The 26,465-nt window shown below is 37.8% G+C and overlaps 3 protein-coding genes across 10 annotated transcripts in view; 1 reads left to right on the top strand and 2 right to left on the bottom strand.

The window, feature by feature from the left end:
• LOC123874592 (DENN domain-containing protein Crag) overlaps positions 1 to 7,899 on the bottom strand; it is a 53,059-nt gene extending 45,160 nt beyond the window's left edge. For 7 of the 8 annotated variants that reach the window (XR_006797960.1, XM_045920070.1, XM_045920074.1 and 4 more), the window contains exons 1-2: positions 7,673 to 7,899; positions 6,858 to 7,016 (exon numbers count right to left, since the gene is read on the bottom strand). Coding sequence is in view for 7 of the 8 variants with exons in the window: in XM_045920070.1 (XP_045776026.1) it covers positions 6,858 to 6,984 (127 nt within the window). In the remaining variant the exon portion in view is untranslated. The other variant, XM_045920071.1, reaches the window with a different exon arrangement.
• Positions 7,900 to 9,635: 1,736 nt separating this feature from the next.
• On the bottom strand, positions 9,636 to 12,955 carry LOC123874276 (U3 small nucleolar RNA-associated protein 15 homolog). The gene is made up of 4 exons (XM_045919519.1): positions 12,744 to 12,955; positions 12,507 to 12,605; positions 11,490 to 11,672; positions 9,636 to 10,854 (listed from the first exon to the last, which is right to left on the bottom strand). The coding sequence occupies exons 1-4, from the start codon at positions 12,846 to 12,848 to the stop codon at positions 9,655 to 9,657; spliced, it is 1,587 nt and encodes a 528-aa protein (XP_045775475.1). The 5' UTR covers positions 12,849 to 12,955; the 3' UTR covers positions 9,636 to 9,654.
• A 323-nt stretch (positions 12,956 to 13,278) lies between these two features.
• On the top strand, positions 13,279 to 26,222 carry LOC123874268 (mitochondrial inner membrane protein OXA1L). Its single transcript, XM_045919512.1, has 2 exons — positions 13,279 to 14,597; positions 26,211 to 26,222. The coding sequence occupies exon 1, from the start codon at positions 13,404 to 13,406 to the stop codon at positions 14,592 to 14,594; it is 1,191 nt and encodes a 396-aa protein (XP_045775468.1). The 5' UTR covers positions 13,279 to 13,403; the 3' UTR covers positions 14,595 to 14,597; positions 26,211 to 26,222.
• Positions 26,223 to 26,465: the final 243 nt, after the last annotated feature.

Below are 26,465 nucleotides of genomic sequence, written 5' to 3'. Positions count from 1 at the left end.
GCTAGCATCCTTGGTGTGGAAGGGAGCCTGACTTACCACCCTAGTCGAAGTCCCTCCTGGCGCTCAACTGTATATATATAGCATAAATAAATTGAATTGTTAAATTGGACTTTTATGTGCTCCACCTTAACTCCAGCACCTACCTGCAATCACGGACCTAGGCAAGACATAACATATGGCGCCCACGTAAAATAACAACATTGTGATTGTGATAGGTTTACAGTGAAATAAAGGTGACTTAGTCCATAAGTTCGTTAGTCAGTGTAAAGATTCATTTAGACTATTATAGATGATGTCATGCACCCGTCGGCCAATGGACACTTACCTACCTACACAATAAGTTTGTGTAACCCGCATGATACTTAGATAATAGCTATTGAAATACATACTTTGTCTAACTACAGTTTACTAGCTATTTATCCAAATGAAATGGTATTTTGCCTAGGCTCGTATATTTGTTAAAAGTTACCCACCTTGTCAACACAATAGAAGTAGGTAAACGTAATAAGAATTAATAGGTATTTAGGTTGGTAATATAAGGCATGCTACACACTAAGTCTTAATAATTTTATTTTAGTAGATAAAATTAATCTTACTTAGCTTATGTGATTTTTGTGTAAGTTAATTGTAAATTATGAATGTTTGTATTGCATATATTATGTCAAAGCTTGTATTGTGTTAGCTTATGTGATTTTTGTGTTAGTTAATTGTAAATTATGAATGTTTGTATCGCGTATATGTTATTGCTTGTATTGTGTTAGTTTATTATAGATGATAAATGATTGTACTGTATATAATTGATTTGATTTCATGAATTATCGATCGCTTAATGTTAAATGAAGTTTTAGAGAAATAAATACGCACCTAGTATTATAATAAGAATAAGTAAGTCTTAGGTGTGGTACCTCATAGCAAGTAATACTTAATGGATTTCTGAATTATTGGTAATACACTTGTGGAATGCTTTATATTAAGTAACTAGGGAAACAAGTATCGACATTTTTAATTGAAATAGGCTATAGCAGCTACTCATAAGTCATTTTATTTGTCATACGTTACTAAGATCACCTTATTAAAATGGATGTAAACTTTTTACTAAAGGATGAGCTGGAATTCGAACTTGCGAGTCGAGGGGTCTATATTAAGAGCGTTGTCCCGATTTTGAAAAAGTTATTAAAGGAATTAATGTCCTCGGAAGAAAAAGGTGACTACTCATATCAGATTAAGGCCCCAAAACAAAGCTTTGAGAATCCTACGGGTGAGTTAGACGTCTGTAAGTCAAAGATCGAAACTTTGACAAGTTACATTTCAGAAATTACAGAAAAGCCGGATAGAAATTTATTTAGGCGCTTAGTTTCAAGATTATATCATGTTAAAAATAGAATAGACTTTATAGTCCCAGATTCAGATAAAGCCACAGAACGGAGAGAAAGCTATAGAATTAAAATCGATAATTTATTAGCGCAGCTAGAAGAACAGGATGATAAAGTTGAAGAAGAAGGAAATCTTACCTTAGATGATAAGCGAATTTTACAGGAGACTTTAGGTGCAGCTGGGGAGACAATTATAAGAAAATTAGAGAAAGAGTCACAAGCCGGTCAGCACTCAAGGGACACTAGTAGGCATGATGATGAAGCTGATAGATCGGTAAACTTTGAAGATAAGCTGGAAACATCGAAACTACTTGCCACAACCATTAGGTCTAACAAACTTGTTCGCTCATCGACAGTTACTGAATATGAGGATCGTAAACGTAAACTAATTCCTATTAATCAGTGGGGAGTAAAATTTTCAGGAAATAGTAATAAAATCAGTGTGAATGCATTTATCGAAAGGGTCAATGAGCTTAAAGATGCTAGAAATGCTTCGGATAGGGACTTATGGCAGTACGCGATAGACTTCTTCGAAGGTGACGCATTGATTTGGTATAGAGCCAATAGGGAGAATATTCTTAGCTGGGAAGAACTGACGTTATTGCTAAAGAGAACGTTTGAGCCTCCATGTTACCAGGAAGAATTATTGGACGAAATTAAGGCTAGAACTCAAGGAAGAAATGAGTCTGCTATAATTTATATATCGATAATGCAAAATATGTTCAACAGGTTGCCGGAAAGAATTTCAGAACAAAGGAAGATCACAATCATTTTAAAAAATCTACAGCCTTACTTTCAAAGGGCCATGTGCAGAGATCACTTCTCCTCAATGGGAGACTTAATAAATGTACTTAGAGTGCTAGAAAGAACAAAGATAAGCTGTGAAAAATTTGAAGAACCAAAATCACGAAAGAACACTTTAGAACCTGACCTCGCTTATAAAACGGAAGAAGTGAAGGAGGTAAAGATGACAGACACCACTATTTTGGCAATTAAAGATAGCATGGTTGAGGGAAATAAGAAACGTTGCTGGAACTGTAGAGAAACAGGTCATCTATTTCGGTCATGCACAATTCCAAAACAACGTCTGTTTTGCTATAGATGTGGGCGGTTTGGAATAACATCAAAAGACTGCGCTTGTAAGGAAAACGAGGTCGGGGAAAGCAAGAAACCTGCCAAGTGAACTTTCCCCTAAGTAGAAATAGTAAAGAATGGCAGGATTGGTTAGGCGTAGTTAGTAACATGTTCGGCTTTAAGGAATTAGGTCACCTTACGCTGTCTAAAAAAAATGACAACAGATCATATGTGTTGTTGAGCATCCTAGAATATAAATGTATGGGCCTCTTAGATTCTGGGGCCAATACGACAGTAATTAATCCGAAATTTGCAGAGACCTTAAGAATGTTGGGATTAAAGTCATACCATAAAAACACTACCATAAACTATATCTCGACTGCGGATGGTACTAAACATACAATATTGGATTTCTTCGATGTTCCGGTCAATTTTGATGGTCAGTCTCATGTAATGTCAATGCTGGTTATGCCTGGGCTAGTGCAAAATATACTATTGGGAAAGGACTTCTTTGATTTATTTGGCATCACGTTTCAGTTTAAAAGTGACATTATGCTTAAAGAGGGCGAAATAAATGCCATCAATATGAATACGGGTAATACGCTAATATCACAAGATGACCTAGATGAGTTTCAGCACGATGAACTTCTAAAAGTGATTGATGAAATGAAGCACTCTATAGGTGTAGGACTAGGCAGAACACATATAATCAAACACAATATTGATACGGGTGATAATAAAGCTATCTATCAAAAGCCATACAATTTCTCACCAGTCATAAGGCAACAAATTGAAAAAGAATTAGATGATATGCTTGAAAAAGATGTTGTAGAACCTTCGTTCAGCTCGTGGTGTTCACCGGTCCTCATAGTAAAGAAAGCTAATGGTAGCAATAGGTTATGTTTGGACAGCAGACAACTCAACAAGGTCACCAAGAGAGATACATACCCTTTGCCTCGCGTGTCTTCCATCTTGGACAGTCTACGTAATGCTAGGTATTTGAGTACGATAGATTTAAAGGCTGCCTTTTGGCAGGTGCCACTAGATGATTCTAGCAAGCAGAAAACAGCGTTTGCAATACCAGGTAGGGGATTGTTCCAATTTAAGGTCATGCCATTTGGCTTGGTCAATGCCTCGCAGTCACAGCAGAGACTAATGGACATGTTGTTTCAATCTAAACATGAAAATGTGTGGGCATATCTAGACGACATAGTAGTTTGTTCGTCATCCTTTGAAGAGCACTTAAATTTACTGCGTTGGGTTACGGGTGTCCTTAAAAAGGCCAACCTGACTGTAAATATGGAAAAATGTCAGTTTGCCAGATCCTCGTTGAAATATTTAGGATATATTATTGATAGGGAGGGGTTAAGGACGGACCCGGATAAAGTTTGCGCTATACTAAACTTTGCCAAACCGAAAAACATTAGGGAACTTAAAAGGTTTATTGGATTAGCGAGTTGGTATCGCAGATTTGTAAAGGGCTTCTCTGAGATAGCAGCGCCATTGCACCAGCTAACTAGAACAAAAGGTGTTTCAAAATTCATGTGGACACAGGAAGCGGATAAGGCGTTTCTACAATTGAAAACACTTCTGACCACTACTCCAGTTATTACATGTCCAGATTATTCTAAGCCATTTTTCATACATTGTGATGCATCCAAGAATGGAATTGGAGCAGTGCTATGTCAAAAATCAGATGACGGGGACCAAGCAGTTGCATATTTGAGTCGTAAACTTAATAAGCATGAAGTTAAGTACTCTACATCTGAAAGAGAACTATTGAGCGTGGTGTTTGCGATAGAGAAGTTTCGGCCATACATTGACGGAGTTCACTTTACGATTGTAACAGACCACAGTGCGTTACAATGGTTGCACAAAATGAAGGACCCTCATGGGCGTTTAGCTCGGTGGGCAATGAAACTCCAACAATTTGATTTTGATGTGGTGCATAGGCCAGGCTCTTGTAATGTAGTCCCCGATGCTTTGTCCCGGTCGTTAGAGGTTAACGCTATCAAGATTTTGGAGAAACATAAAGACATATGGTACAAAAACAAGGTTAAAGACATAGAATCTGGGCGTGATCAAGATCGAAGCTGGATGGTAGAAAACGGCCTACTCTTCAAGTCGGTGCCATTGAAGCAATTCCCGACTTCCGATAGTTGGAAAATATTTGTACCTGAAAGTTTAAGGACAGACATTTTAAGGGAATCCCACGACTCAACCACTTCAGGGCATTTTGGTGTTCGGAAAACGCTTTTTAAAATCAAACAAAATTATCACTGGCCTAACTTGCTGCGAGATGTTAAAGATTACGTGAATAAATGTGAAACTTGTGCCAAAGTAAAGGTATGTCAGCAACCGTCTTTTGGGAAAATGGGACGGTACAGGGAAGTTTCCGGGCCATGGCAGATCATCTCCGTAGATTTGATGGGACCGTTTCCTAAGAGTAGAAAATGTAACACGATGTTACTAGTTTTGACATGTTGGTTTAGCAAATTCACTCTATTATTTCCCTTACGCACTGGAAAGGCAGACAAAATTTGTGAAATACTAGAAAGTCAATTCTTGCTCTTCGGGGCGCCGGCAGCCATTATTTGTGACAATGGCAAGCAATTCACATCGGAAGCCTTCAAAGAGGTGGCAGACAAGTTTAATGTAAAATTATGGTTCACACCAAATTATCACCCACAAAGCAACCCTACGGAACGGGTCAATAGAGTAATAGGCACAATGATAAGCTCATATGTAAAATCAGGGAAACATTTCGACTGGGATGTACATCTCAGACATTTAGGCCATGCCATTCGAACGGCGGTTCATGAGGTTACGGGATATACGCCGTCTTACTTGTTTTTTGGTAGGGAGACGAGTGTTGCACCTGTAAACCAGTTAGAGAATATAAAGGACATTAGAGACATACTACCGATCAGAGATCAGCAACTATTTTTAAATCAGATGGGAACGAGAAATAAAACTTATAAAGAGGTTGAGAAAAGGTTGAAGATGTCGCATGATCGTAGTAGGGAATTTTATAATGTAAAACATAGATCAGCCGATTTTAAAGACGGTGATATTGTTTGGAAACGGACCAAATACTTATCTAAGGCCACACAAAAGTTCATGTCGAAATTGGCTCCCAAGTTTGAAAAGGCGGTAATCACAAAGAAAATATCAGAGAACGTTTACCGCTTGAACAACGCCTTCGGTAAGGACATTGGTACTTGGCACGCTAAGGACTTGAAGCCGTATTAAGGTTTTCTAAAAAAAAAAAAAAAAAGTGCTTATTTTTTTTTTTTGTGAGGGTGGGGATATTTGATATGAGATTCTAGTAATCGTTAAATATTTTATTGGCACCTAAGTAACCAGCCACAGCGCAGCGGGCGAACAGCCGCCTGCTTGCCGCGTAGTAGGTAGGGTGTCGCAGGTTCGAATCCCACTCATGAAAGGTGACAAGTTATATTTTATAATTTACCTTTTTAATTTGGCATAGGTGTCGACTTAAAATAGGAAACGAGCACATTCGCTAATTGACATCGTGTGTGAACGGTTCAGTGTTGAAAACATGCAGCAACTACCTGCATATGTGATGTTGGTCAAATTGTGATGTAGATATAAGTTCATTTTTGGTATCTTAATTCGGAAATTGTGTTGTGCACAAACGGAAGGGGTAAGTGCTAGGCGTAGACGACATAAACGACTGCCCATTGCAATTTATACGTGGCGTATTACAATAGTCTTTTATTTGTTGATAGCCTAACGCCACGCCCTTCTACCTCGGGACCTTAAAATAAGGACAGACACCATTGTATGAACGAACCCTGAGATAGGCTGAGGCTAGCATCCTTGGTGTGGAAGGGAGCCTGACTTACCACCCTAGTCGAAGTCCCTCCTGGCGCTCAACTGTATATATATAGCATAAATAAATTGAATTGTTAAATTGGACTTTTATGTGCTCCACCTTAACTCCAGCACCTACCTGCAATCACGGACCTAGGCAAGACATAACAAAGCTCACTACTTTTTCCTTTATTGTGCTAAAAAGCAAGTGACATTTAATTGCTTAAACGCACACAATTTCGAAAAGTTAAGATGTGCATGCCCGGGATCAAACCCCCGACCCCTAGATGGAAAAATTTTAACCATTAGGCCCACATACCTTTGAGAACATTATGGAGAACTCTCAGGCATGCAGGTTTCTTCACAATGTTTTCCTTCACTGTTAAAGCAAGTGACATCTCTTAAACACACATAACTTTGAAAAGTTAGATGTGCATACCTGGGATCAAATTCACAACCCCTTAATAGCAGGGTGAAGTCTTAACCACTAGGCCATCACCACGTTTTATCATTAAATGTTATCTAAGTTGTTTTAAAGGGTCTGTTAAGTTGTTTTAAAGGGTCTGTACTTACTTATGTCAGTGATTGGTGGCTTCGTACTGTATCCTTTTAGGTGTCCTGAGTCAGAATCGTCCAGTACTTCGGGCACCTCTGGCAGCCCAGCCACCACAAAATACTCTGCTACACGCCTTTCATCCATTATAATGTAATTTTTAGATATTCATTTAACACCTATAATAGAAATGTTAGATAAAATAAGGTGTTACTTTAGAATTCTATTATATAAAAGGAACAACAAGCTTAGCTTTGGAGAAACTATGTAGTTAAATTATTGTAGTGTTGCTTGGGAGTTGAGTAATGCATATTGCATTTTACACCATACAGATTTACCTCATTCTAATGCATTATAGTAAAAAAACCTTGTTGTCAGTTAAATAATGTAAAGAAATTTATTTTGTTAATGCTTCTTTTTGTCTATTTTTTACGAGTTTTGTCAGATAAGTTCAACAAACTCTAAATTATATTAAAATAAGGCTTAATGGTATTAATTGTATTAGACACAAACACATTAGAAGGTCGACGAAACTTAGGTTATTATTATTTATTACTGGTAAAATTAACTTCTTTTATTGGTGATAAATAGAGATTGATGATAAAACACAAAATATACAAATTCAATGGGTAAACACGAAACACAAAACCGAGTGGAAAAAACGATTTCGGTCCTTAACCTTTTACGCGACACAAGTAATAAAAAAATATTTTTAGCACCCAATCACTATTCACTGCCCTTTATGTAACACCATGTTATCGTCACGAATAAAAACGAACAAAATAAACAAGCGCAATCATAATATTTAAAACAGTTTAACCAAAAGTGAACTCACAAGTAGCTGGTAAACTTGGAACAGATAACGAATTATTTCGCCAACAAATTACGCATGATCACTGTTTTGTTTAGCACTTGATGGATAATAATCATGTTGTTAATGTAATTCATCAAAAAGACATCTTTATTGTTTAAAAATTTCGTACATAATTCTACAAGATAAAATATTTTCACTTTATTCATTTGCTGCACAATTGACGCAATTGACGTATCCACAGCACCAAATCCACAGGGCTAGTGTTGTCTATGGCTAGTCTATCGATAATTAAAACCAATAGTAACGAAAAGTAATTATAATCCATCAATAGTACCTATTGCCATGTCGCATCCCATCGATACTAACGATAACGCTTTACAAGCATGTTACGCTTTACATACTATTGATGAAGGATTCAATACTATCGATGGTATTGTAATTATTAGCATACAATAATTACAAAAAAAACATTCAATACTATCGATAGTATCGATTGTTTTTTGTAGTATCGATTATTTTTTGAATGGAGAGTATTGTAATAGTAGTAATGTAGAACTATCAATATCCTGAATAAGTGTCGAGTTCAACTTTCGATAAAACAACTATCGATAGTTCTGCAACACTACACAAAGTACAGATAAGCACAGATCAAAGAGTATATATTACAGACTAGCTGATGCCCGCAGCTTCGCCCGCGTGGATTGGTCAGATCCCCTGCAGCATCAGGATTGAGGAGTTGGAATCCAATTTTTTTATGAAACAATGTCGCAAAGTTCCTCTATCGATTAAAAAAAAAATTACGCAAATCGGTTCAGAAATCTCAGAGATTTCGGTGTACATAGGTAGAAAAACACAACTCCCTTTTTGAAAGTCGGTTAAAAAGTAGCCTATGTTACACCCTGGTCAATCCTCTACTCGTCTGTGAAAATCCCGTCAAAATCGGTTCAGCCGTTCCAAAGATTAGCCTTTTCAAACAGACAGACAGACAGACAGACAGACAGACAGACAAAAATTTTAAAAACGTGTGATTCAGTTAAGGTATCGTTCAAATAACCCTATGAGCTTAATATGAGGTAGTTATTTCGAAATTACAGACAGACACTCCAATTTTATTTATTAATAGTATAGATTGAAGGATACCCAGAGGATATCTAAAGGTACCGCTTCATGCTTGTGGCAAACAATATGTTAAGCATCAGCATTCAGTGAACATCGCAAAGTAATTTTTATACACAGTGTTAGAATGACAAGCGCTTCCGAACGTCACGTTGGCAAGAATACGCAAACACTCGTCCACATGCTTGCAGTGCTTGATGTTTGCCACAAGCATGAAGCAGCACCATAAGGTGATCAAAGTTCGTTTTTTTAAATTTCTTTACGGCTCTGGATGCAAGTTTTTTGAACCTAATTCATTCTTTTTTATAGTTTTCATAGCGGCTATTTTTATATTTTTATTATTTGTTGTTATAGCGGTAATAGAAATACACGTTCTATGAATCCCCGGATTCCTGGTCTGTAATGAAAATTTCAATTCTCCACTTATTACGGTTCACGAGATACAGCCTGGTGACAGACAGACAGACAGACGGATGGATGAACAGCAAAGTCCCTTAAATAGACCCATAGTAGACATGTACCCATACTAGGAATAGTTTTAGTAATAGGGTCTTGTTAATACCTACCCTTCGGGACCCAAAAAGTGCATTTTGTAAGCTCCAAAGTTGCAGTGTGAGTTGCTAAAATGGTACAGACCTATTCCAAAAAATTGTAAGTAGGTATAGGACAAGGTACTTAGTGATTTTATTTCCAATAATCATTACATAATTTGTTTTCCTCTTGAGCTTGGCGAGCGGCTAACCTCTATCACCTAATTAATGATCACGGTCTATGAGCACATTTTGCATGAATTTTGTACTTAAAAATGTAAATGAAATGAAGGTAAATAGATGGATAAGGTTGAGCTGTAAATAAATAGAAACTTGAGTATTAGTTTACCAGTTTATTTAAACATCAATGACAATTTCCTTTTGTGCATTTGATGACGGCGCTAAATTATTATCATGTAAATCAAGTGGATCATAACTTGTGCTAACTTGAGCACTTGAGAATAGCATGCCCATTGCACCCTCCAACTCACTAACTCTCTTGCAAACTTCAATTTCAGCTGTAATAATTTTCTGCAATGCTGTGTAGAGCCACAAATTGTATCTTGAGAATGCACTTATATTATTTTCAAATACATCAACGAAAACATTTGCTGCATCAATCACTATTCTTGTAAATCTTGTCTCACCTAGATTATTTTTGAAGAACTTTAACAATGCACTAATATCCCTTTCTGGCAAATCTCTAATAGCAATATGTAAAATTTTTCTCCTGAGTAATTCCTGAAGTAATGCAGTTGTTACATTAGGATGTTTAGTAGCTACTAATGGCTTAAGAACAATAGACAAGGCTTTTGTAAATTCAAAATTTCTCATGAATCTATCACATTCTAGCTCTGGGGCGCCTTTCCTTTCCTTTTGTTTTGGTGTAACATCATCGATAGTGGATATCTGTGTGTAACCTGGGGCAAATTTGAATTGTCGTTTTCTTTTATCTATCAATTTTGAAGGTTGTTCTCTTTTCCTTATTGAGATGACTCCATCTATCATCCCGACTGCTAACACATCATCATTCTCTGATATAGCCATACTCAGTACAGCATTGGGAAAATCGATATTATTCACTACTTTGAAAGTTGCCAAATCATATATTTTGACATGTCTATCCAATGATGCAGACATAAGTCTACTATTATTACTAGCAAGTCTTAATGTAGTAACAGTTTTATGATGTTGGGAAATGTTTGCCAGTAATTTTCCTCCATTAAATATGTCCCATACTTTGATTTCTGTGCCACCAGCGCTTATAAAAATACCCCCAGATGGCAGGAATAATGTGGATTCTACTGGACTACCATGGTTAACAGTTAGTACTGTTTCGTTGGATCTACAGTCGTACAACTTTACTGTGTGATCATAACTACCAGATAGAATGATGTCAGGAGATATAGGACTTGGAGCACCAGCTCTTATGTAATCTGTATGTTCAGAGAATGATGCAATCTTTTCTTCTGTAGCAATATCCCATAAACAAACTGACTTATCATCGGAAAAACTGAGTACTTTAACTTGGTCTTTAGTGAAAAATGTCCTGTGTACCTGAAAGATTTATAGGAATTTTAGTTGTTTTATTATATTTGTTAAGACTTAAGGAGTATTTTTTACTGTTGCCTACGGTTTGGATAGCATAATCTCAAGTCAAGCTATGTCAAAGTCAAAATCAAAATCATTTATTCAAAGTAGGAGTATTACTCCTTTTGTTTTTCAAGTTCTAGTGGACTGATTAAGATCAAAGTTGTAGCAGATTTAAAATCAAGGGCGTCTCCAAATTTGCCATTAAGTGCCGCACGGAGGCAGCGTTGCTTTGTAAATCCATAAAAATAAAAACGCGCGACTGCAGCACTACGTCTGCGCTTCGGCGGCGCATCAGTTCATCGATCAAAATTATATTTTTAATTCTGGAAAATCAAACAGTTTCCACAGAAATTTTAAAAGCCTAAATCCACACTGACAAAGTCATGGGCATCAGTTAGTAATATTATAAATGTGAAAGATCAGGCATCTGTTACTCCTTCAAGCCCCAGTGGCTGAACCAATTTGGCTTAAATTCGGAATAGAGATAGCTTATACTCCGAATTAACAAATAGGCTACTTTTATCCCAGAAAATTAAAGAGTTTCAGCAGGATAAAGTTGTGGGCATCAACTAGTAATATGATACAATGTTTGAACTTACAGGGCCAGTGTGTCCAGTAAAAACTCGAAGGACATTTTTAGACTGGACATCAAATATTTTTACAGATGCTTCTTCACTGCCTGCAACTAAAAGCCTTCCGTCATTTCTAAATACACCACCATAGGCTGCTTCCACAAATTTTGCTATATTCTTCGCAACTACTTTTGTTATTGGATCATAAATCTGAAAAGTAAAATAAGTTTTTTTATAGAATATGGATGAGATCAGAGTATTATTCATCAATAGAGATGAAGCATAGGTTGAGGCGAAGAGCAACCGCCGAGTTTTTTTGCTGGGTTTTCTCACTAGGAAAGACATTCTGTTCAGTTGCATTTGCTGAACAAATGGTAGATGCATTTAATGACTAAAAAGTGCTTGTAAAAATTACTTGTTTGAATAAAAATATTTCTATTCTATTTAGTCAAGCAGGTATTTGCACCAGGTATGAGCTTAAAAATATGCATAACTGGTTCATAAAAAAAATATGGAGGGTAAAATACCAGGTTGGTATTTACAAACCCACTGGACCAACATCTGAATTGAGTTGACCCAAGTAGAGCATCTGATTTGGAAGTACTTAACACTAGTGCGATACTCATCATTTGACACTAGAGATCAAATATTTCCAGGTATTTTGAGCCCTGGTGTTTTTTGAACTTATATTTTGAAGCTCTAGTATTCCGATTTGCAAGCATAAAGCATTATTTTTTAAATTGTGTGACAGGCTTATGCTTGACAACAATCAATTAATCATCTCTATCTAGTAATGTGCAAGACTGCAGTTATATGTACGTATAGTATCATATCGAAATTTACTACAACGACTGTGTGTCTCACAGTTTATTATGAATCAGTGGTAGATTCACTATTGACATTTTCTTTGATTAACATATTTGTAAAAACTTTTAACATGTTGAACATAGGATCGGGATAAATATAACCTTATTTAATAATTGGTTACAAGCTATACTGCAAAGAAGAAATAGTCGCATTTACTTGGAAACAAACTGAACTAACCTGTATTCTGACGGAGCAAGTGGCAGCAAAATAATATGGTTCTATAGGACTAAAATCCAAGTAGTCAATTGCACCAAATTCTTTCACTAGAACGGGTAACTAAAATTAAAAGAATTTAAGTTATGTATAATAATAATTGGTCATAATGTGATTATAAATAAATGAAATAATCAAAAAAAGAAATTTAATTATAATAGTTATACATAAAGCGTAATAATTTTAAAAGTTAGTAACTACCCCTAATTTTTTCCAGTAAATAGCATCACGTGTTGCAGCAGGACCAGGCTTTTTAAAAAAACCTTTGTTTGTTTTCTTGAAAGGATAAGATATTACGTGTGCCATTTTGTATTACAATACTTCTTAATTCATTAAATTAAAAATTTGTATCTAAAAACTTAAATTCAAAATCCTCAAAAACACATTGTTTTAAAAATGACAGTGACATTGTGTTGGGAATTAATACATCAGTGACATCACAGACCAATAACATAGTGACATTGAGAGATGCGCGAATGCGATAGATTACGACGTTTGGCCAAACATTCCGTATATCGTAATTAAAATCGGTAAATTATTGTTATTTATTTGCCCATTACACAATAATTATGTGTTATGTAGAATTTCAATTCAGTCTTTTCTCTTTATTTAAAAACCATTTTTGTTTTGTGGGGGTTTTTTTTGCTTCTTTATTTTTGTGTTTCTTACTGTCGGCTGGTTGATGGAGAACGATAAAAAGTCTCAAAAAAGCTAGAGTCCAGAGCCGTAAAGTAGATTTTGGCAAACTCTATGTCAAAGTCAAAATGACATAATTTATAACCTCTGTAGTGTTTTGTAGTTATTTGTTATTGAAAAATAGTTTTGAATTTTCAAACTAAGCTAGTAAGGAATAAAACTGCAATGTTTAAACTACTAAATCGCCACGGACGTCGGAGTGGTATAGTTAATTTATTTTGTGATAAGAAGTTTGAGGTTAGAAAAGCTAAGGTTTATTATTTCTATTCTTCGGCTGGATCAGTGCGGTTCGCTTCCACTGGTAATGATGCGGGAAAAATTGCTCCTTTAGTGGATAATATTCCGGAACCTCCGCCCGTACCTGATCCTGCCACAATCGGTGAGATTACTGAAGCTGTACAGTCTTTAGCCGCTAACGGAGAACCTACATTCGCTAGCCTTGGCCTCGGAGGATGGACTCCTGTTGGAATGGTACAGAACTGCCTCGAGTACCTACACGTATCCCTCGACGTACCCTGGTGGGGCGCCATCTTAATAGGTACTGTTGTAGTCAGAGTCCTTATGTTTCCATTAGTTATTATGTCACAGAGAAACAGTGCAGTTATGAATAACAATTTACCAGAAATTCAGTTGCTACAAATGAAAATGACTCAAGCCAGACAGACAGGTAATCAACTAGAAGCTGCTCGCTATGCACAAGAAATGATGCTTTTCATGAAAGAAAAAGGCTTGAATCCTTTGAAGAATATTCTGGTTCCTATAGCTCAGGCTCCACTATTTATTTCCTTCTTCATGGGCTTAAGAGGCATGGCTAATTGTCCTGTGGAAAGCATGATGCACGGTGGACTTTGGTGGTTCATGGACCTGACTGTACCTGATCAATACTTTATATTGCCACTTATTACAAGTGCTACAATGTGGGCAACTATTGAACTAGGAGTTGATGGAGCTCGTTTAGATGCACAGAACATGCAGGTAATGAGATATGTTCTGAGAGCAATACCAGTTATTATGTTACCTTTTACAATAAACTTCCCTGGAGCTATCTTAGTATATTGGGTTTCAACAAATTTTATATCTCTCGGGCAAGTAGCTTTTCTTAAAATACCTGCAGTCAGAGAATACTTTAGAATACCAGCACTTATTACACATAAGGCAGAGAATTTGCCTATGAAGAAAAAAGGGTTTGTAGAGGGAGCAAAGGAGTCGTGGACTAATATGAAAATTTCAAGAGATCTTGCGGACAGACAGAGGGTAGATGAAATGATTTTCACAAGAGCAGGAAAAGGAGCCTTACAGAAAACCTACAAATATGATCCGACAAAAGTAGCAAAAATACAAGCAAAACCTAAGTAGGTAGTTTTAGCTAAAGATTTAGTCAGTAGATTATTATGTATTAAATGTGTTGTAAATAATTATCTGTATTGATTTATTATTTAGCAGTAGTTTCCCTATAATCTCAGGCCATTTTATAATTTATATTTTAACTAGCTGATGCCCACAACTGTGAATATAGGCTTTTGGAAATCCCATGGGAACTCTGATTGTTTGATACCATAGGAACTCTTTGATAGAAATTCCATGGGATTTCAAAACCTAAATCCACGAGGATGAAGTCGCAGTCATCATCTAGTTTTTTATAATATAACTCGATTAATGCTAACAGATGGTATGCAATAATATTAATTTAGTACCTACGCAATTGGACCCTTGGGAAGAATTTGCCCAAATAAATTGCTTTGAGCGTTGGAAATAATAAAACAGGCTTCACAAGTTTTTTTTCAGAACAAAGCAAATACTAATTTACGCAGAGTATAAAGAGGGCGCGAAAAACAATTCGCTTAATATTGAAATACAAATGGGGAAGCTCCAAAAATAATATGTATTGTGTTACCCATGGGCCACGGCTTTGTTGCATATAGCGATCAGCGTCGACTCTATAGTGAATGATTAGATTATTATTAGACGTTTTGAATTTAGTGCCGGTCAAGTGCGAGTCGGACTCGCACACGAAGGGTTCCGTACCATTGTATAAGATATACCTAACAATACACATAACACTTATATGTAAAACACTGCAAGTTAATGACAGCCTGCGCTATCTACATGTGATTTAGTAAATTAATTTTTTCGTGAACAAATTTTTATTTATTTTGTGTGGCGTATCCACAAATTCATGGGTTTTGGATTTTTTCCTTTACTAGATGAAATTTACCAAATTTCATGATTCTAGGTTAACGGTTACGGGTAGTTTTCTTGTCAGACACGACAGACAGATGGACAGACAGACAACAAAGTGATCCTATAACAGTTCCTTTTTTTCTTTTGAGGTACGAAACCCTAAAAACAAAACATTTTTTGTTTAAAAAAATACATGAGTTTAAAACCCGGTCAAGTGCGAGTTGGACTCGCTCACGTAGGGTTCCGTACCGTCGTGCATCGTACAGGAAATAATACTTTAAATTTTCTTACCTACCTAACTACATATTCACAGTTTTCGGACTTTTCAGTCTTCACAAATTACATATTCGTGGGGATGTGAGGCGAGGTTGTCGGTGTCCATCAACCGTACCAGATTGATTCTTCAATTTATTTAGTTTATTTGTACCTACGTAAAATTATTACTTTCAGTTTCGTAAGGTTGTCGCCGAAGCGATAATTTCCTGGCCCTGCGGTTAGGAGTCAGAGCGGCCTTGAATGTTTTCGGTGGGAATAATAATAAAGAGGACGAACCATTGCTGTTCCAACATAGAGAATATCTCAGAAGCTGAATGCTTACGGCGCAATTACATGCTCTTGGGGGTGTGTAACGAGGTTATCGGTGTCTTTCAACCGTTTCAGATGTAATTCTTCAATTGTTTGGTGTATTTGTACGTAAAATTAAGTTTCTTTCAGTTCCAGTAAAAATACGAACTTAATTATATTATGTACGAATCACCACTTTAAATTAATTCGTGGTTAGTGTACCTACCTATAAGCTTAAGATTTTCTTTTTATAAAGAATATTAGCTTTTTAATCATGACTAAAATTCCCCTTTCCCCTCCAAATAAGTGTAAAGCTTGTGCTAGGAGTGGGTACGACAATAGTGCAACGGCTGGGGTTTGAACCGCCGACCTTTCGGAATTCAGTTCTGTACAGGTATATTTGTACAGATATTTGATGTATATATATTCAATGTACGACTGATGTTGCTGGATATATAGTAGCGCCGTGTTCTCTACCAGGGTAGTAATAAAAACAAAAGAAATGAACACTAAAAAAATATATATTATAATTCACTATTTAAAGTTACAATTTCTTTGGAAACAACAACACGCTACAAGAGGCTAGGGGCAACTAACCAATTTCGCTACGCCGTCGCACGCGTAGCCTCTAAAATGCCTATTTACTAGTGCCTCTACATCACACCACCCCAAATTTTTATCTTAATAAAAATTAAACAAATACAAATTTCCGCAACCTTAATTTTATTTCACAATATTCGTTCTTCATTTTTCGACAACCCTAGCAATGTTTCCGATCCGCTTACCCAACAAATCATAATTTAAACACGTCACCCAGTTAAAGTGTTCCTTTGATTCGATGCATGGTACATCTCTTAACACATTATACTTGAGATGAGGTCACTAGAACTTGAGCGGGTGGCGACGGGGTCGCTGTGGCAAGTCCACTTACAATTGTTGCTATTCCCACGCCATCCAGCCTTCGTTGCACTCAACGCTTCGAATGTTTGTTACATTACATTTTACATTTACACACTATCCAATAAACTATAACAATCGTCAACCACGCTAACACTCTCAATAATAAGGTTTAGTTATGACTTCTAATAAAAAATAATATATGCGGATCGGGGCCATTTTACAATACTTATTTCATAATACTCATTTGCTTAATTGCTAGTTACTACTCGAATTATTCTACTGATACCTAACGGGCGTTTTGCTGACTCTCCCACTCCGAGTAGTACGGATTGTATGAGTCGGCAAAACGTCATCGTCACTAAATCTACATTTTTTCTTACATGACGTTTCACCCGGCGTTTGTCGTGGATTTTCGATATCCAGGACAAAAGCCGGTTTCAACCTGTCAATAGAAATAAGGGCCTGTCTATTGGGTAACTGTACTAAGTATGCTTTTTCCAACCGCTTTATGACGTCATAGGGACCGTCATACGGTGGTTGTAGACACTTACGCATTACATCGTTTCTAACAAAAACTTTTTTACAGTCTTTTAAAGCAGGGTGTACAAAAATAGTCCGAGAGTCTCTGTGTGTCTCGGGTTTCGGTCTTAAATTACTAATTACCTGTTTCAACTGCTTTAGGTACTCCTCACCGTCCGTTATCTTACTATCCGATGGTTCGAAAAATTCTCCAGGGAGCCTCAGAGTTCGCCCGAAGGTTAATTCCGCGGCACTTACCCCTGTGTCACTGCGTGGTGCTGCACGTAGTCCCATCATAATGGTGTGCATTTCTTCAACCCACGATCTATTGTCCTTTAATCTCGCCATTAAGGCGGCCTTAAAACTACGATGCCATCGTTCGATCGCGCCATTACTCTGTGGATGATACGGTGTCGTCCTGAACTTATGAACCCCTAAATATTTCATTAACTGTCTAAAGAGACTGCTTTCAAATTGCTTTCCTTGATCTGAGCTCAAATTAATAAAACACCCATGTCTAGTAATCCATCCTTCATACACGAGTTTGGCTACTGTCTTCGCACAAATATCTTTAATTGGAAATGCTTCCGGCCAACCTGTTTCTCTATCTATCATTGTAAGACAATACCTGTAGCCTTCCTCTGAAATAGTGAATGGACCTGTAATGTCAATGTGTAAATGACACATTCTATCTACTTTTGCAAATTGCCCTAAAGGTGACATAGTGTGTCTGTGAACCTTTGCTTTTTGACACTCTATGCACGACCTAGCCCAAATACCTATATCTTTATTCATCCCAGGCCAAAAATAATTATTAGTTACCATTTTCCTTGTTGTTCTAATGCCAGGATGGCTTAGGTTATGTATTGTTTCGTATGCGATACGCCTAAACTGTTTTGGTAAGTAAGGCCTAGCCTTATCGCCTCGCAAGTTACAAACAATGGGCTTATTTACACTCGGGAAGTCTATTTTTATTAGTCTCGTGTTACCGTTTTTTGTTCCTAGCAATTCTGTGAGCTCTTTGTCGTTCGCTTGCGCAATAGCCACTTCTGTGAAGTCAAGTACAGACGGGCACGAAATTGTTTCAACGCGCGATAACGCGTCCGCGGGCGCGTTCTCTTCGCCTTTTGTATAGCGTATATCCGTCGTGAACTCACTAATAAATAATAACTGACGGGTCCTTCGCGGCGTTTCTTTACTACTACTTAGCTTTTTAAACGCAAACGTTAACGGCTTATGATCTGTATACAAAACGAGATCTCTACCTTCGAACATGTTCCTAAAATATTGCACTGACAAATAAAGCGAAAGTAACTCCCTGTCGTAGGTACTGTACTTTTGTTGCGTGTCAGTCAATTTTTTTGAAAAATAACCTAACGGAACCCATTCGTTATTTACTCTTTGTTGCAATGTGCCTCCAACGCAAGTATTTGACGCGTCTGCCATTATAGCAAGCACTTGACCTGTTATCGGATACGCTAATAAAGCAGCGTTCTGTAAATTCAACTTGCATTGTTCGAAAGCTTGAACAGCACTTTCTGTCCACACTATACTACTTTTATCACGTTTCTTTGCTCCGTGAAGATACTTATTTAATTCAGCTTGATATTCGGCTGCCTGACGCAAATGACTTCTATAGAAATTTACCATGCCTAGAAATCTACGAAGTTCCTCTACCGTTTTCGGTCTGGGAAAGTCTACAATGGCTTGGACCTTGCTTGGCAACGGCCTTAAACCACTGGCTGAGACCTCATGACCCAGAAACTCAACTTTATCCTGCGAAAACGCACACTTTGCTAAATTAATAGTTAGCCCAACTTGTTGTAATCTTTCAAAAACGGTCTCTAAATGTTTTTCGTGGAGCGAACTATTTTCGCTAGCTATTATTAAATCATCTAAGTATGAAAAAACAAATTCTGCTTTATAATTCGCACAATCCGGGTTATTTTGTTGAAAATTTGCCTCTAAATTCTGTAAAACATAATTATTCATGAAACGTTGAAACGTTTGTGCTGCGTTTCTTAAACCGAAAGACATACATGGCCATTCAAACAAACCAAAAGGTGTAATGATAGCTGTTTTCTCCACGTCATCCTCTGCTATCGGAATAAAATGATACGCTCGGTTAATATCAATCCTGCTAAATACTTTCTTATCGGCTAAAATAAACGTAAAATCCTTTATGTGAGGAATTGGGTATCTATCAGGCTTCGTAATTGCATTCAGCGCTCTATAGTCTCCACACGGCCTTATATTACCATCTTTTTTAGGTACAACGTGTAGAGGACTCGCCCACGCACTCTTTGACGGGCGGCAAATACCCATTTCCTGCATAAGGCGAAATTCTTCTCTTACCTTTTTAAATCGGTCCGGCGGCAGTGGCCTTGGACGCGCATGCACCGGAGGACCTGAAGTCTCGATGTGGTGTCTTACGCTGTGACGTGGTGGTTCTTTGAACGTCGCTGGCATTGTCAATTCCGGGAACCTACTTAGAAGAGAATAACATGGATGCGATTCGGCTATAGTAAAAATAGATGAATGCTCCGAGTTTACTATAGTGGAAATTACATACATGTTAGTCTCCTGATCTAACAATCGTCTGTTTCTTAAGTCTACTAACAAATTATACTTAGCTAAAAAATCCGCTCCTAAAATGGGTTGTTTAACGTCGGCTATCACAAAAGTCCACTTAAACGCACGACGCAATCTTAAATTTAACACTAGAGTCTTTGTTCCGTAAGTCTGTATTTCACTACCATTCGCGGCATAAAGTTTGTATTTATTATTCATTGCACTGTCACACACTGATTTATAACTTTTAGGCAACACTGAAATGTTCGCACCTGTGTCTATTAAATAACGTATGCCATTGTCTTTATCCGTAATACATAAACGGTGGTTCCCTAATTCGACGCAGGTACCCACCGGTTCCACCTGCATCTCCACTAGTTTTCCTGCTTCGTATTCCAGGTGCACGGCTGTTCACAGCGATTAGCTCTCTGCCTGTATCTAAAATGATGCACGCAGAGCCAGTCCGGGCTATCCGGGGTACGTCTGGACCTGCTGTCCTCTCGTCCTCTGGAACGCGAACGACCACGGAACCTTCCGCGACCTCGCCTGCCTCGCCAACTGTCTCTGTACTTGTCCAGCTGGTCCAACCTTGCATGTATCCTGGCTATTTCAGCTGCCATCGAAGAATTTCCGGGTACCGCCTCCTTTGCTGCCACTTCTGCTACTGGTTGGGACTTCATAGTTTCCATTACTTTGTCAGCAATCACGGCTAGTCTGTCTAGATCTTTGGCTTCTGTTGCAGCCAGAACGCCTCGTGCTGCTGCTGGTAGCAGATTCTGCCATAAAACGCTTAGGGTCTCATTACTAATTTTACCCCTGGCCAGACCCTGCATCTTTCGGAGGAGGTGGCTGGGTTTCTGATCACCCAGTTCCATCTCCCCGATGAGCTTCTGTATTTGACGGTTCTCCGACTCTTCATATATGTTCAGCAACCTTTCTTTAAGTACCTCGTACTTACGCACCTCCGGAGGATTGATCAGGATGTCCGTCACCTGTTGAATGACATCCTTACCCAGCTTGGATACCACTATATTGTACTTGGATGCGTCTCCTTGTTTTTGTGGTGCCAGTATTGCCTCCAGCTGGATAAACCAGACCCTAGGTTGGTCGGTCCAAAACTCCGGGATCTTCGACGTGAGAGATATCGACGCTAGATAAGTGTCTTCGTCCTTCACTACTGTCGTAGGTTGCGCCATTTTTACAGTTTTTTAGTTTTTCACTTCCTTGCACGTGTTAACTTGAGTTGCCCTAGCTTACGTTACGTTACTTTATTTTAATAAAATTAACACGCGCTACCCTGGTAGTTCAAAGTCCGAGTCACCAATGTACAGGTATATTTGTACAGATATTTGATGTATATATATTCAATGTACGACTGATGTTGCTGGATATATAGTAGCGCCGTGTTCTCTACCAGGGTAGTAATAAAAACAAAAGAAATGAACACTAAAAAAATATATATTATAATTCACTATTTAAAGTTACAATTTCTTTGGAAACAACAACACGCTACAAGAGGCTAGGGGCAACTAACCAATTTCGCTACGCCGTCGCACGCGTAGCCTCTAAAATGCCTATTTACTAGTGCCTCTACAAGTTCACTCATATAACCGTTGAGCTATTGATGCTCTAAACTGATACTGCGCGTCATTGGTTTAAAATACTCATCCTGAGGCGAGTAAATGAACACGTCGTACCTATAAATCGCGAAAAACCAAATTTTTGAATTTCCCGGGCAGTCCCGTCTAGTACACCTTAGGTACCTATGAGTATAATATGCTTGAGTACCTTATTGTCCTTATTCAAAGTACAAACTGCAACACAACGGTAGGTATCTAATAAAAATCAAAGAAAAACCGAGCCAATTATACATTCTCGTCGCAAATAAAAAGATCACTTTCCTTTCATGAAACAAGCCACCAGCAAGGTATACCTATCTGTTCGCATCGGCTTGTATACGGAGACCTCTCGAACTTATGAGAGGCATCGGGGAACAATGGTTGGGTTCTTGCATTCATCTTCTTTTTAACCCCCGACCCAAAAAGAGGGGTGTTATAAGTTTGACGTGTGTATCTGTGTATCTGTGTGTCTGTGTATCTGTGTATCTGTCTGTGGCATCGTAGCGCCTAAACGAATGAACCGATTTTAATTTAGTTTTTTTTGTTTGAAAGGTGGCTTGATCGAGAGTGTTCTAGAGTTGAGCTATAATCTAAAAAAATTGGTTCAGCCGTTTAAGAGTTATCAGCTCTTTTCTAGTTTTCTTGTAGAAAAGAAGGTTACATAACCGTTAGGTTCATAATATTATGTTAATAGACAAATGTCAAGTTGTCAAGATGGACGTTGCCTAATGATGTTTTGGAAAACTCAGATACTTTGGATCGTCGGGGGTGTTATAAATTTTTAATTTACACTTGTTACACTTTCGACCTAGCGCATGTCTGCCTACCTAGGTAGTTTTTTACGCTTTTTCATAATAAACGGATATTTTTCATATTACAATGTAATATTTTTTATTTATGTAACTTGCTACATCAAGTCAGAAAATCAGCAATGTATAGTATGCGTCAGGTAAAGATGGCAGTCGGGGTGGGGGTGCACCGCACAACCCCCGCGCAAATGGGGGAGGGGGGGGGGGGGGGGTGCGGGTGCGGGACGTCCTCCGCCTCATACCCCTATTGGCATCTCGACCTGACGCATACTATAGGTACTAGCTACCTACCTTTATCAATTTACTACGCTACTAGCTGACGTCCGCGACTTCGTCCGCGTGGATTTAGGGTTTTCGGAATCCCGTGGGAACTCTTTGACTTTCGGCGATAAAAATTAGCCTATGTGCTAATCCAGGATATTATCTATCTCCATTTCCAATTTTAGCCAAATCCGTCCTGTGGTTTTTGCGTGAAGGAGTAACAAACACACACATACAGCCATACACACAAACTTTCGCCTTTATAATATTAGTGTGAAGCAATGATGTTATAATAAAAAGAAGATTGTAATATCATTGGTGTGAAGTGTGATTAATCCGATGGGATTTCCTACCATATACTTACTCTATTAAAATTTTAAATCCTTCAGGATTAAATCCTTCAGTCGATTAACAACTGAATTACCTACGTAAACTTAAAGATATGAGGGTTCCCAACAAGCCCTGTTCTGAGAAGAAGCCCACCACAAACTCTGTCGGGTATTCTTTTTCAAGCGCAAGGGCAAACTTTCTTGTCATATAAATAATCCTTTACATTATAATAGGATTTTTTAATAAGTTTGCGTTTTACAGAAAGTGAACTTGTTGAGAGACATCTCCAATAGGTCTTCTGGGAGCTTATTTTAAAAAGTTAACTGGTAGGTAAGTGTAATATAAAAAAAAAAACAATTGGTTGTCTGTAAAGTCGGTTTACTGACGATAGTTGAACGTGACAACAAAGGCCGATTGTGCTTCTTTGTCGCTCGTTCCGCGCTCTCGCTTGCACTTCAAGCCTTACATGGAACGCTTCAGAGCGAGGTAACGCCGCATGAGTCATGTTTTTTCGTGCGTGCAGCCGGCTCTATCGAATTATAAGACGTTGTCACGTCAAAAAAAAACTATTCAGTCAAAAATGCTTAGGTACCCAAATTAAATTTAGCCTCACTTAGTTGGACGGGAAAGGGGGATATTAGTTATGATAAAAATGGATTCTTAAAAAAAAAACAAATCAAAATTACCCAAATTAAAAAATAACTTTATGATTAAAAGATAGGTAACCTACCCACAAAGATTTTCAATGAACCAAGAAAAAAGGATCTTGTTTTCATTTCTTACTAGCCGATGCCCGCGACTTCGCCCGCGTGGATTTAGGTTTTTCGAAATCCCGTGGGAACTCTTTGATTTTCCGGGATAAAAAGTAGCCTATGTGCTAATCCAGGATATTATCTATCTCCATTCCAAATTTCAGCCAAATCCGTCCAGTAGTTTTTGCGTGAAGGAGTAACAAACATACACACACACACACACACATACAAACTTTCGCCTTTATAATATTAGTGTGATTTTGGAAATCACTGCAAAATAACCTCGGAAGCAGCAAACAAACTCATTTAGCAACTGAAATACAGTGGACTCGTGTTAATCCCGCCCTCGAATAGGTATCTACGTCGGATCTCTTTTAATCCGGTATGCGATGCCCTATCTAGGACGGAGGAGCCGGGAGAACGATTCGACAATTCGACAGTCTCTAATGTGGTCGATTTCAATCCAAGCTTTGCCTGACTTTCTTTTTATTCCCTACAGGGATATACTTGACCATCCAACTTTTTTTTTTCCATTCCATCAGCCTGTATGCGTCCACTGCTGGACATAGGCCTTTCCAAGAGCGCGCCACCAAACACAGTCCTCCGCCTTCCTCATCCACCCGCTCCCCGCCACCTTCTTCAGGTCATCGGTCCAGCGGGCAGGAGGTCGTCCCACACTGCGCTTACTGGTACGGACATGGACATGGTATACTTACTGTACATGACCTGCCCATTGCCACTTCAGCTTGCTAATCCTTTGAGCTATGTCGGTCGTTTTTGTTCTTCTGCGAATTTCCTCGTTCCGGATTTTATCCCTGAGAGTGATACCCAACATAGCTCGCTCCATAGCGCGCTGAGCGACCTTTAAACTAGCGGCACGCTATGATGGCCGGTTTGACGTTTGTCCGCTCATGAAGTTCCGTATTAATTGATAACGACTTTGAAGGAAATAATTGTATTACTTTATTGACGATAGTGATGTGCAGAGATTCATAAATTTTATCGAATGTAGTTTTAGGTTTAGGACTCAAAATTTATTTTATTTAACCCCCATTTACCACAAAAAAAATGCTAAAATTATTAGAAGAAGCTTGTGAACATGTGACTAAAGGAGACTGGGAAAAGGTTGTGAATAGAACTGTTAAATTAATAAGGGAAGATTATGAAAGAGATGTGAAAATAGATAATATTATAGAAAACGAACATATAATTATTAATGTATGTGATGATAGCAGTGACGACAGTGAAAATAGTAGTATGGACGAATCTGATTAATTATGGCCTTTTGTGGCACCTTTTTTGGTATCTTTTGTATTCATATGTTTCTTGTGTGCATATAAAGTATGTATATTCATTTTCGTTCAAATATTCAGTTCGTTCAAATAAATTAAATAAACATATACATTTTTGTTTTATTAAACCTATTTAATCAGGTACAAAAACAAAACTTAATTGTTTTTTGTTCGAGAATAAATTGACATTCCACATCACTATTGTAATGTGTCAAACCGGCCATCATAGCGTGCCGCTAGTGTAGTTTGTGGACGAGGCCAACTGTCAGTGTCCACGTTTCTGCTCCATACGTCATCACAGGTAGGACGCACTGATTGAAGACCTTAGTCTTAAAGCTTTGCGGTATCGACGATTCCAACTTTCAACTAAACATATTATTTTATACGTACTTCTTAAATTATGTATGTGTATTGTGTATCTATGAGTTTTGGTGTTACTAAATAAGTAATCAGCAGCCGATAGCTATAATTTTCTATAAAGCATATAATTATGTAGGTAAGCACTTAAGGTGGAAGCGACGGGTCTGCCCGCGAAATTCGAATTTAATTTGGTTTTTAATTTAAATTGGACTATTCTCACAAATTAGTCGATACTACAATATTAATTTCTTAAACTGGATCCTTTCAAGTAAAGATTTTTATATTTAAAACCTGTGAGGATGATACTGCCATTGTCGCAATTAAAATACCATAAGCCTACGTTGTAGTATTAGTTTATAAATTGCGAAAAACCAAATTAAATTTGAATTTGTCTCATGCCCCTTAATGTTATTTTGGTAGATTTGAAACTACGGCAACTAGAAAATAAATCGTTTTCGTGAAATACCTGTCTCAGAAATTCTCTAAAATACGTACGTAGTCGAAATTCCTCGAACACGTACAAAGCGATTTGCTTCCTCGTTTCTAATCCGAACCGCTAGGATATGGAACACCCTTCCGGCATCAGTTTTCCCTCCCACTTTTAATATGGGTTCAAGTCAAGAGTGAATAGGCAACTTCTAGGTAAGCGCGCTCCATCTTAGGCTATATCAACACTTGCTAGCAGTTCTGATTGCAGCCAAGCGCTAGTTTATATAATTTAAATAAAAAAATTGTTCCTGCCTATTTATGTAAGTAGGTACCTCAATACCTACATAATGAAACTAAGGAATCAAACCTGTAGGCACCTACTTAGGTAGGTAGTTTTCTTGAAATAGTTATCTATTCTCCTAACTGGATAATCTTGTGTTACTCTTTTTATAGTCAGTGCAATTTCTCCCTTTTCTTTTTTTTCTTTGGACTCCATGAACCTTTTTTTTACGTTTCTGTTTAACTTGAAGAACTACAAGAAGCTAGGTTAGTGAGGCGCCTTTTGATGTCAGTTATATTTATTTGTAGACGTTGAAAACAGGAAATTGAATTATATTTTAAAACTGGGACGGCAGGCGAG

The sequence above is a fragment of the Maniola jurtina genome, chromosome 18 (genome assembly GCF_905333055.1).
Source record: "Maniola jurtina chromosome 18, ilManJurt1.1, whole genome shotgun sequence".
NCBI classification, from domain to species: Eukaryota; Metazoa; Arthropoda; class Insecta; order Lepidoptera; family Nymphalidae; genus Maniola; species Maniola jurtina.
The sequence above is the reverse complement of the archived record's forward strand: the minus strand, read 5'-3'. Positions and strand labels throughout refer to the sequence as shown.